General features: G+C 43.9%; 2 protein-coding genes across 10 annotated transcripts in view; one reads left to right on the plus strand and one right to left on the minus strand.

The window, feature by feature from the left end:
• The window catches only part of npc1 (Niemann-Pick disease, type C1), a 31,207-nt gene extending 19,143 nt beyond the window's left edge, over positions 1-12,064 (plus strand). The window contains exons 17-25 of the mRNA XM_072468532.1: positions 647-736; positions 819-1,009; positions 3,850-3,965; positions 4,446-4,575; positions 5,418-5,618; positions 7,815-8,046; positions 9,160-9,273; positions 9,527-9,689; positions 11,576-12,064. Of these exons, the coding sequence (XP_072324633.1) occupies positions 647-736; positions 819-1,009; positions 3,850-3,965; positions 4,446-4,575; positions 5,418-5,618; positions 7,815-8,046; positions 9,160-9,273; positions 9,527-9,689; positions 11,576-11,655 (1,317 nt within the window). The 3' untranslated portion in view covers positions 11,656-12,064. The remainder of the gene's footprint in view (positions 1-646; positions 737-818; positions 1,010-3,849; positions 3,966-4,445; positions 4,576-5,417; positions 5,619-7,814; positions 8,047-9,159; positions 9,274-9,526; positions 9,690-11,575) is intronic.
• rmc1 (regulator of MON1-CCZ1) overlaps positions 11,967-12,314 on the minus strand; it is a 95,735-nt gene continuing 95,387 nt past the window's right edge. For all 9 annotated transcript variants that reach the window (XR_011933492.1, XM_072468537.1, XM_072468535.1 and 6 more), the window contains one exon: positions 11,967-12,185. Coding sequence is in view for 8 of the 9 variants with exons in the window: in XM_072468539.1 (XP_072324640.1) it covers positions 12,109-12,185 (77 nt within the window). In the remaining variant the exon portion in view is untranslated. The remainder of the gene's footprint in view (positions 12,186-12,314) is intronic.

Here is a 12,314-nt window from a genome sequence, read left to right on the forward strand (position 1 = left end):
ACACCGTACACCAGTTGCTAAAAGTGGCATGTTGGCCTTACAGTAGAAGCAGATGCCCACAGGGCCTTGGGTGACACCACCTAGAATGTGTAGTTTTGTCCTTGCGGGAAGGATGTTCTTTTTGGAGGGAGTGCAGTAAAGGTCAGATCAATTTGGGATGGTGGGATTGACTTGAGGTCAGTTAGGATTGTATTGTATTCACTATGGAAGCAAGAGGGAGAAATGTCTCATGGGGGAAAAAATATAGGACTCTGACAGTTGATGCAGGAAGGATGTTCCCATTTCAGCCACACCACACCCAATGACCACCAGTTCCTGCCAGTGGTCAACAGACCCTTCATGGTCCTCATTGTATTCGTGGCAATCTTGTGGAAATGTTGTATTCGTGGCAATCTTGTGGAAATGTTGGAGTAACACTAGGGGCTAGAGGGATAATGGGGGTTGTGACAAGGCAAGAACAGGTTACTAAGTTTATCAACCATGGTTGTCATGAATGGCAGAGCTGGCTCAAATGACTACCTCTGCTCCTATGACTTTAAAAACCTTTAGTCCCACATGATTAACTCCTCCCATTTCAAAGGAGGAAAATATTATTCATTGGGTTTATCTAGGGTCAAGCACTGATCTAAATGTTCTTGCTCCACAGATATCGGTGTTTGTTGGTCTCCTGTCATTCAGTATTGCAGTATTAAACAAAGTTGAGATTGGGTTGAATCAAAGTTACTCCATGCCAGATGTAAGTACAATTCCAATTTTATTTGTTCCTCCAACCACTAGACATTCATTTCTGATACCAATGGATATTTTCCCTTCCCCAGGACTCTTATGTGCTGCACTACTTTGAATCAATGGCCGAGTACTTGCATGCAGGCCCTCCTGTCTACTTTGTGATTGAAGAAGGACATAATTACACTTCTCTAGAAGGACAGAATACAGTGTGTGGTGGTGTTGGCTGTAACAATGACTCACTTGTCCAACAAATTTATACTGCTGCTCTGATGGACAACTAGTAAGTTGCACCTCCATTGCATAACATTTTTCTTGATGGTCATCTGACTTGTCATGCTGCCCCAGAGAAAAGGTACTAAACTTGGGCAGTGTCAACATTCCAGCTGATTCTCCAGATGGTTTTGCTGTTTGCTAGGCTTACTGGACAAATTCTAGTGGGGCTACCTTTCTAATCTTGGGTTGCACTACCCCAATGTGTATTGATAACTGACATGAATAATCTTCAGGACTGTTCTGAATAAGTAACTGGCTATCACATAGACAGAGGGTGGTGGCGGTGGATGGAAAATTCAGACTGGTGTACTGCAGGATCAGTGCTGGGGTCCTATTTGTGATTTTTATCAATGACTTGGAGAAGGGGGCTGAAGGATGGGTCAGTAAATTTGCTGATGACACCAAGATTGGAGTAGTGGATGAGGTGGAGGGCTGTTGTAGGCTGCAAAGAGACATTGATAGGATGCAGAGCTGGGCCGAACAATGGCAGATGGAGTTTACCCCTGATAAATGCGAGGTGATTCATTTTGGTATGACGAATTTGAATGTAGATTGCAGGGTTCTGAGGAATGTGGAGGAACCGAGATCTTGGGATTCATGTCCACAGATCTCTGAAGGTTGCCACTCAGTGGATAGAGCCGTGAAGAAGGCCTATAGTGTTGGTGTTTATTAACGGGGGCCTTGAGTTTAAGAGCCGTGGGGTTATGCTGCAACTGTACAGGACCCGACCACATTTGGTGTTGTGTGCAGTTCTGGTCACATTATAGGATGTGGAAGCATTGGAAAGGGTGCAAAGGAGAGTTACCAGGATGCTGCCTGGATTGGAGGGTAGGTCTTCTGAGGAAAGGTTGAGGGAGCTAGGGCTTTTCTCATTGGAGCGGAGGAGAATGAGAGATGACTTAGAGGTTTATAAGATGAGGGGGATAGATTGACACTAGCGAGTGGATGTAGCGGTTACAAGGGGGCATAATTATAGGGTTCTGGGTAGGCGAAATAGGAGGGATGTCATAGGTAGGTTCTTTACTCTGGTTAGGGTGTGGAATGGACTGCCTGCTGTGATAGTGGAGTCGGAAACTTTAGGAAGTTTCAAGCAGTTATTGGATAGGCACATGGAGCACACCAGAATGACAGGGAGTGGGAGAGCTTGATCTTGGTTTCGGACAAAGCTCGGCACAACATCGAGGGCCGAAGGGCCTGTGCTGTACTGTTCCTTGGTCTCATAAATCTCCTTTTTGTAGGGCAGCACAGTGGGTTAGACCTGCTGCCCCAGTGGCAAGGTCCCAGGTTCAATCCCAGCTCTGGGTCACTGTCTGTGAAGCTTGCACTTCTCCCTGTGTTTATAGAACATAGAACAATACAGCACAGTACAGGCCCTTCGGCCCACTATGTTGCACCAAAACAAAAGCCATCTAACCTACACTATGCCATTATCATCCATATGTTTATCTAATAAACTTTTAAATGCCCTCAATGTTGGCGACTTCACTACTGTTGCAGGTAGGGCATTCCATGGCCTCACTGCTCTTTGCGTAAAGAACCTACCTCTGACCTCTGTCCTATATCTATTACCCCTCAGTTTAAAGCTAGAAGCTATGTCCCCTCGTGCCAGCCATTCCCATCCGCGGGAGAAGGCTCTCTGTCCACCCTATCTAACCCCCCCTGATCATTTTGTATGCCTCTATTAAGCCTCCTCTTAACCTTCTTCTCTCATGAAAACAACCTCGAGTCCATCAGCCTTTCCTCATAAGATTTTCCCTCCATACCAGGCAACATCCTGGTAAATCTCCGCACCCGCTCCAAAGCCTCCATGTCCTTCCTATAATGCGGTGACCAGAACTGTACGCACTACTCCAAATGCGGCCGTACCAGAGTTCTGTACAACTGCAACATGACCTCTGGACTCCGGAACTCAATCCCTCTACCAATAAAGGCCAACACTCCATAGGCCTTCTTCACAACCCTATCAACCTGGAGGCAACTTTCAGGGATCTATGTACATGGACACCTCGATCCCTCTGCTCATCCACACTTTCAAGAACTTTACCATTAGCCAAATATTCCGCATTCCTGTTGTTCCTTCCAAAGTGAATCACCTCACACTTCTCTACATTAAACTCCATTTGCCACCTCTCAGCCCAGCTCTGCAGCTTATCTATAATCCCTCTGTAACCTGCTACATCCTTCCACACTGTCGACAACACCACCGACTTTAGTATCGTCTGCAAATTTACTCGCCCACCCTTCTGCGCCTTCCTCTAGGTCATTGATAAAAATGACAAACAGCAACGGCCCCAAAACAGATCCTTGTGGTACGCCACTTGTGACTGTACTCCATTCTGAACATTTCCCATCAACCACCACCCTCTGTCTTTCAGCTAGCCAATTTCTGATCCACATCTCTAAATCTCCCTCAATCCCCAGCCTCCGTATTTTCTGCAATAGCCTACCGTGGGGAACCTTATCAAATGCTTTGCTGAAATCCGTATACACCACATCAACTGCTCTACCCCCATCTACCTGTTCAGTCACCTGTGGGTTTCGCCCCCACAACCCAAAAGATGTGCCGGGTAGGTGGATTGGCCACACTAATTGCCCCTTAATTTGAAAAAATGAATTGTGACAAATTTTTAAATAAATCTCCCTTGCACCCCTATGGTCTTCCTGACGTGTGGTAGCATTCAATTCACTGGGACCTGACCAGTGGAAGATGTGTAAACTCTTGTCTGCAATCTGGACCCCATTTGCAGATACAGGCCTGTGCTTTAGATAATACCCCATTTGCAGATACAGGCCTGTGATTTAGATAATGGATGACTTGTTGGCTGAAGTGTGTTCGATTTCCCACAGTACAAGAATTGGTTTCCCATCGTCGTCATGGATCGATGATTACTTTGACTGGGTGAAGCCACAATCCTCTTGTTGCAGACTCTACAACACTTCAGAGACGTTCTGCAATGCATCAGGTGACGTTGTATTCTTGCTATTGTCTCGAGTGATGGCCCAGCCCATGGGTGAGGGGCAAAATATAATTTGGTAGGGTAGATAGAAACTATACCCTCTGGTCGTGAGTCCAGAACAGATTAACAAAAGTGGGACATGGTAATTTGGGGATGATGTCAGGAGGCACCTCTCAGAACAATGGAAATCCAACTTCTCTGGCATCAACTGCAAAAACTGAATCCAGGTTTTTGTGGATTTTCAAACCAGTGGGTAAATGGGAGTTTCTGCTGTAAGCCACATGAATGACAGACCTGGCTACAGGCAGTTACCTGCAGTCTTAAATCACTGGGAAGTGAAAAATGGGGCATGGGGTAGAGTAGCCAAGGTTTCTGCTGCTGTTGCCACGAGTTGAGCTTTGGCACTGCTGATCAATCCTCTAGAGGGAGGTAGAAAATTATTCTCCACCCAAATCAACATGTTGTTTCTGTGCTTTTTTTTTTTAGTTCTTAATTCATCCTGTGTTCACTGCCGCCCACTAACTAAAGAAGGAAAACAAAGGCCTTATGGAGAAGACTTCATGACTTTTCTCCCCATGTTTCTGTCTGACAATCCAAGTCCAAAATGTGGTAAAGGGTAAGGAACCACTATCCTTGTACCTAGCATGACTTAAAAAAAAAAAAACACTTGAGCAAAGTCTTTCATTCTTTATTTATTTCTTCCCCCCCCCCCCCATGGGTGTAAAACAAACTATTGCCTTTTGAATACTTTAAAATAAAGCTCCTTAAGCAGACTGGCAGGTGTGCATGAGCACTTGAACTTGGGCTATACCAGCCCATCTCCCCTTGACATTGTTGAATTACCATCACTGAATTCCCCCACGGTGGTGGTGGGAGGGTACGAGAGAAAAAGAGAATTATCTTTGACCAGGAACTACTGGACTAGCCATATAAATACTGGCTACACAAGAGCCAGGTCCTGGATTGGGGAAAATTTCAGCAAGTAACTTGCTTGACTCTCCTGAAGTGATTGAATGCTTGCCACTTGTCTGGATGAGTGTAGTTCCAACTACACAAGCAGTTTGCTTGGTTGGTACCCCATCCATAACAGTGCACCATGTACAAGGAGAACTGTAGCTAGGCTCCTTTGATATCTGCTTCCAAACACCCCACAAGACCAGGGCGTAAATGTATGGGAATACCACCAGGAAGTTTCCCTCTAAGGCCCACCATCCTGACTTGAAAATATATCCCAATCCCTGTGCAAAATTAATGTTTGCATCTAACATGAGCTAGAAGTGTACACTACTTTCATCTTGAGTACAATTTGTTTGATGTGGTTGCTGTGGCAAGCTCTTGCTTCCACATTTCAAATCTACTGCTTCACACCCCTTTGGAATCATGGCCAGTTTGACAAGATAAGTTTTTATTTATAAAAAAAAAAAGTCTACATTTTACTAACTTTTATTCCCTCTGTAGGGGCCATGCAGCGTACGGCTCTGCAGTGAACCTGCTGGACAACAATACAGCTGTGGGAGCCACTTACTTTATGACTTTCCACACTGTACTGAAAACATCTGCTGATTACATTGCTGCTGCTGAGAATGCACATAGTCTAGCTGCAAACATCACTGAATCCATGGGCACTTCTCTCAAAGGCTATCGTGTCTTTCCATACAGGTAACTAGCCTAATCTGAGGCCATATTCACTTCTCCAATCTAAGACCAGGAATCTAATGAGCAGTTTTGGATGTACACAGGTTTTCTTTCAATAGTATTCCAACTGGGGGAAGGACACTACCAACCATCCCCAATAGTTACAGGAAACCAAGAGGAATGCGGTGGCAGAGGAGAAGATGGGAAGGAACTGGGGGTTGGGAAATTGTTGGAATCCATTATTAAGGAGGGAACAAATTTGGAAAGTCAAAATGCATCAGTCAGTCAAATGCAGGGTAAAGGACTAGTTGTTCAAAGATGTAACGAACCAAGTGACTATTGGGATCCATCTGTAGATGTAGTATCTGTACGTCTAGAAGACATTTGGACCATAAGACACGAGAGCAGAATTAGGCCACTCTGCCTATTGAGTCTGCTCCGCCATTCAATCATGACTGATATTTTCTCATCCCCAGTCTCCTGCCTTCTCCCATAACTCCTGACCCCCTTGTGCTGCACAGTTAATACACAAGTGAAATCACTTTGGAATTGGGGGTGGTTTATTAGCTTTGGATAGAAGACCTGGCTAACTGACAAAGGCAGTTGGGATAAATGGTCTGGTTGGCAAGATGTAATTAGTGGAGGGAGAAATGAAATGACTTGGATGCAGGATGGTCATGTGGTTAAACTTGTTCTAGTCACCACATTACTGGGAGGACTTGATTGCTCTGGAGTGGAGCTGGAAGGAGATTGGGTAGGTTGGGGTTATTTTTCCTTTGAACAAAGGCTGTGGGGTGACTTATTGAGGTATATAAAATGTTACCCTTGGTGAGAAATCTAAAACCAGGGGGCAGAAGGTGCAGAGGACACTAGGAACACAGTCTGGAATTCAGTGCCTGAATTGGTGTGGAGACAGACTCTGGATCTGCACTACAGGACTGTGGACAGGGTGCAGGAAGGTGGGATTAGAAAGGGTACCTGTGTCCTCGGGCTGGCATAGGCACAAATGGTCACCCTTGCTTTGGTTACAAATGGATATCTATTGATAGTGAGCCAAAATTTGGTAGATGGGTGATATCCATGTTGGTCAGAAGTGGAAAGGCAACTTGTTATCTAAATGGAAACAGTGCTTTGGGATCTGGGTGTCCCTGCATGAATTGCAGAAAATTGGGCATGCAGGTAATAAGGAAGACATGGCATTTTGGCCTTTAAAAGCCAAAGGAATAGAGTATAAAAGTACAAAGTTTTGCTGTTGCTGCAACTGTAAAAGGCATTGGTGATAGTACACCTGGAATACCATGTACAGTTTGGTCCCCTTATTCAAGGATAGATCATTAAAATTTACAGCACAGAAGGAGGCCATCCAGCCCTGCACCAGCCCTTGGAAAAAGCACCCCACCGAGTCCCACACCTCCACCCTATTCCCCTTTTACCCCATTTCCCCTTACTCCTGTAACTGATTAACCCCACCTAACCTTTTTGGACACTAGGGCAATTTAGAATAGCCAATCCACCTAACCACATCTTTGGACTGGTTGCATGAGAGCCAGTTCAGAGGAGGGTCACTTGATTCCAGAGGGATTTCTTGAAGAGCGAGCAGTTTTGAGAGTCTGTTTGGGCCTATACTCAATTGAGCTAGAAAATTGAAGGTATTCACAAAGTAGATATATTGCAGATGCTTCCTCTTGGGCAATCTAGAACAGGTGGTTTTTAGAATAAGGATGGCGGATTTGAGAGAAATTAGAGTCATGAATCTAATTCTCACAATGTGATGGCTACTAGGACTTGGAAGTGATGTGGTGATAATGAGGGTTATGGTGAGTAAGTAGAGGCTGAAATTAGATCAGCCATATTCATACTGAATGATAGAATATGCATATAGGTCATCTAGTCAAATTTGTAGGACCAGGGATAATTTGGGCATGCCGTTCTGGTCACGTCACTGGAAGGACTTTATTGCTCTGGAGTTGAGCTAGAAAACTGTCAATACTGGGAGATTGGATAGGTTGGTTATTTTCCTTGGAACAAGGGCTGAGGGGTAAAATGTTGCTACTTTAACACCCTTTAATTTAGCTTGTCCACTTTCTCCTAATAGTGACAATGCTAGTGTTTTCAAGCTTGGCTTTTAACCTCTATTTTTATTCCAACCTGAAATTGTCATGTTTGCTTGCAGCTCCTGGGAATTTTGTTCAATTATTCTTGTACTGTTTTGTTTTACAGTGTGTTTTATGTATTTTATGAGCAATATTTCACAATTGTGAAAGACACCATTTTCAACATTTGTATGTCACTGGGAGCTGTATTTATTGTGACTACAATCCTGCTGGGCTGTGAAATCTGGTCTGCTGCCATTGTCTGCATTACTATTTCAATGATCATCACCAACATGTTTGGAGTCATGTGGTTATGGAACATCAGCCTTAATGCAGTCTCATTAGTAAACCTGGTTATGGTAAGTGGATTACTTGGTATTTACATGTCTGCTGTATTTGTTTCCTGCTGAGTTGATCCTTATGCCTGTTCCACACTGGTCTGCCATGTCGTGCATTGTGATCTCTTGTATCCTGATCTTGATGTTTGGCCTACACAGCCTTCTGTGATGGAGAATCCCACTGGTTCACCACCAAGTGAAGGAGTTCCTCCTCAGTCCAAAATGGCCTCCCCATGTCCTGAGACAAATACTTTTCCTTCTTCTCTCTCTTTTTCTCCCCCCCACCCTGCAGCAGAGGAAACACCATCCCATCCCTGCATCAGTCTGTCCAGCGCAGAATTTTGTACACTTCAACAGATTCCCTCCGCAGGGCCCAGTTGACCCCGTCTCATCCTAGCATCAATCTGGTGAACCTCCCAAACTGCACAATGTGTTGACTGCAGCAAGACGTCCTTGCCCCTGTACTCTAATCTCTCAATGAAGGCCAACATATCACTTGCCTTGCTTGCTGTGCCTGCTTCTAGTGACTGGATACAAGAATGCCCAGGTCCTCATGGTTATCCAGTCTATCACCATTTAATTGTGCCACTTGTTTCTGTCTGCATCTATCATGTTTGTCTACTCCACCTGTTACTACATTTAAATATTGTCAAATTAAAGCAGTTTGAGACTTGCAGGTCTCCAGTGAAGCTAGTAACTCCAACTCTTACTAGCTGAAGTTGTAGGAAACTAGAATACCCTTTTGGGGCATTATTCTGCCACTTTGCATCATTTGTGCTTAAACTGGCCATAAGATGGAGGAGCAGAAGTAGGCCATTTGGCCCATTGCATCTGCTCTGCCATTGAGATCTGGCTGGTCGGAATCCTCAACTTCACTTTCTCACCACAGCCCCAATACCTGGATTCATATTGGCTATGTATTTTAATTTGAGCAATTCCATGATTTGGAATACAGCATTCCAAATACAGAATGGCAAATCCTGTTTGGTTGAATGCTGTTACACTTGGGGGTGGATTTCTGTACATACACAACAGGCGAGTCAATACTCCCACGACCTTTTTAGCTGAAGGAATATTGGGCTCTGATCTTGGGAAAATAGAATAGATATTTGACTTTTTTTTATTTCCTTGTAGTGCTGTGGCATTTCAGTTGAATTCTGTAGCCACATTGTTCGTGCATTTTCTGTCAGTATGAAGAAAACTAGGGTGCAGCGTGCTGAGGAAGCACTAGCAAATATGGGTAGTTCGGTAAGTACATGTGATATCAAACATCTGCTTATGATTTTTTAAACTGCTGCATACTTGCATTTTGGACTTGGCCTTTGAGATGTAGACTTGGCCTTGCATGGTCTGAAACTCCATTTTAAATTTGTTGGCGAAGCCCTTGTACTTTAACTGCTTCAATCTGGTGTAGGTGTTAACTTGGCCCACTATGGGATCCTCCAGGCTGGCAGAGCACTTTACTGTAGCTGCAATACATAATGAACATTTTGTCTCCTAGGTATTCAGTGGCATCACATTGACTAAGTTTGGAGGTATTGTGATCCTGGCATTTTCCAAATCACAAATTTTCCAGATCTTCTACTTCAGGATGTACTTGGCAATTGTGCTTTTGGGAGCTGCTCATGGCCTTGTATTCCTTCCAGTATTGCTCAGTTACATAGGTAAGGTTCATTTAACTTATTGCAACATCTGGTGTGGGATTCTCAATTTGCTACAGGAACAGGCTTGTCAACCCTCCAAGCCTGTGCTGATCATGGTGCCCTAACTTCTGCACTTGGTCTGTATCCATCCAGATGCTGCTTAAATGTTGCTATGTGCCTGCTTTCACCTCTGGCAGGATTCCATGCACCCATATCTCCCTTAAACTTTCTCCTTGAACCTGCGCCCCCTTGTAATTTACACTTGGAAAAAGCCTGTGACTATCCACCCTGTCTATGCCTTTTGGAATTTTGTAGATGTCAATCAGTCTCTCCTCAGCCTCCATCTTTCTAGTGAAAACTATTCTATTCAACCCCTCATACCAACAACATGCTGGTGAATCTTCTTTGCACTCTCTCCAGCTTCCATGTCCTTCAGATATGGTGACAAGAACTGCATGCAATACTCTAAATGTGACCTAAAATTGTAGAAATACATTTCCCAACTCCTGTACTCCATTCCTGGCTGAAGGCAAGCATGCCATATGCTGCCTTGATCACCATGGCCACCTGTTGCCACTTTTGGGGAACTGTGTACCTGCATGCCCCTGTTAATGTTCCTGAAGGGTTCTGCCAGTTACTGTATAATTCCTACCTAGATTTGATCCTTTGTCCAGATTAAACTCCCATCTACCATTTCTATAAGTCTCAATCTACATATCCTGTTATCCTGCCTCAGCAATCCTGTTATCCTGCCTCAGCACTATCAGCAACTTGCCAATCTTTGTGACCTGCAAAAGTAATCTGACCACCCATATTGGATCACTACAAGCAACCAAGAGGTCCCAGCACTGATCCCTGCAGAACATCACTAGCTAGAGATCTCCATTATGAAAAACACCCATCCACTGCTACGCTCTTCTATAATCAAACCAGTTCTGTATCCATCATTGATTTCCTGACCTCTTACCCACAATGCCTCATTAAAAGATCCCTCTACACAGCTGTGATCTGCTCCCAAATAGCAATGCAACTCTCCCACTTCTTGCTTCCCCTTCTGTCCTGTCTAAAGCACTGATTCAAAGCTGCCAGTCCTGTGCCTCCTTTAACTGTCTCCATAATTGCAATTACATCCTGGTTCCATGCTGTAATCCAGGCTCCATTCATCTGTGTACCTGGTTATACTTGCATTAAAGCAAGTCTCCTTTTTCCCAGTCTCTACACCATACTGGCCTGCTGTTCTGGGTTCCTGCCACCAGTTCCCAAACAGCACTACATTCCTGAAATGTAGATCCCATGATTTGAGAATTGGTTGATAAACCTGTTCTGAGGATGACTCCAGTGGCTGTGTACAGGATCCTGGACTAGGGTATTGCTGGGATAGATTCTCCCTCCTGTATGGTTCTAGACTACAACAGAAGACTAGTTTCCATTAAATTGCAGATCAGTGCAGAAAATATTTACTGATTAGGGGTGATCTTGGGTCTAAAATATTGAATGGCTTAGATAGTCAGCATCCCTTCCCAAAGGTAAGGGAGTCTAAAAACAGAGGGGCAATTGTGGAGTGTCTAGATGACCTGCTACAGGCAGGTACAAGTCTTTTTAAAATAGGCAAGATGGGTATAGAGGGACATCTGCCAAATGCAGGCAATTTGGGACGAGCTTAGCATTAAAATCTGGGCAGCATAGGCAAGTTGGGCTGATGCTGATGCAACAATTTAGTGCAGTCAGCAGCTGAAGAATTATGCCCCTGCCTTGGACTGTGTTCACAACCAAGTTTTGTCCTGCAGTTGGGCAATGTTGCTTTCTACATCAAACTAAAATTGATCATCACATTCATTTTCTAGAACATCGTTTAGACTGGAGATGTTATACACTTACTACCTGGATTATTTAACTTTTCTCTTTAGGACCACCTATGAACAAAGGGAAAGTTTTTGCACTGCACAACCACTACAAGGGCACTGAACGGGAGCGACTACTGAAATAAACCAAGATTGAAGACTATCCATCCTAAATGTGAAGGCACTACAAGGGCACTGAATGGGAGCGACTGAAATAAAATGAACATGGATGACTAACCATCCTAAATGGGAAGGATTTTGAACTACCTTTTTAATGTGGGTTGTGGTACTTTGAACTCAGGAAATTGGCTAGGTTTGCTACAGCACAAACTTGTTTGGGTTCTCAATTGTGTCCAGTTTTATTGGATGGTTATCTTGACTGCAGTTCTGTAAAACCAATTGCAATAATGCAACTTCTCTTTCCAGTTGACCTGTTTTGAAGAATGACACTGGGGAGTGACACTAATGCATATTTTTAATACATGCCAAAATTGTGTAGATATTTTTATAATTTTTTATAATGCACATTAATAAAGTTTAGACGTTCAGTAATAATGGTGCATTGTCTTCTATAAGTGTTCGTAGAGCCAGATCCATGTTCATAAAGCCATTGTCAGAAGTGCTTGTTCACCAAAAAGAGTTTTGAAATGGGTGATGTGTTCTTCGCAGTGCTCTCCTGAAAATAAAACAGCCCACAATGAGGTATGTGACCAGTACATTGGGATGTACCATTACTACAAATTAAGGGTGCCATTAACACTTATTCATGGGATGGGCATTTGACCTGGTCAGCATGTTGCCCATT

The sequence above is a fragment of the Scyliorhinus torazame genome, chromosome 11 (genome assembly GCF_047496885.1).
Source record: "Scyliorhinus torazame isolate Kashiwa2021f chromosome 11, sScyTor2.1, whole genome shotgun sequence".
Taxonomy (NCBI): Eukaryota; Metazoa; Chordata; class Chondrichthyes; order Carcharhiniformes; family Scyliorhinidae; genus Scyliorhinus; species Scyliorhinus torazame.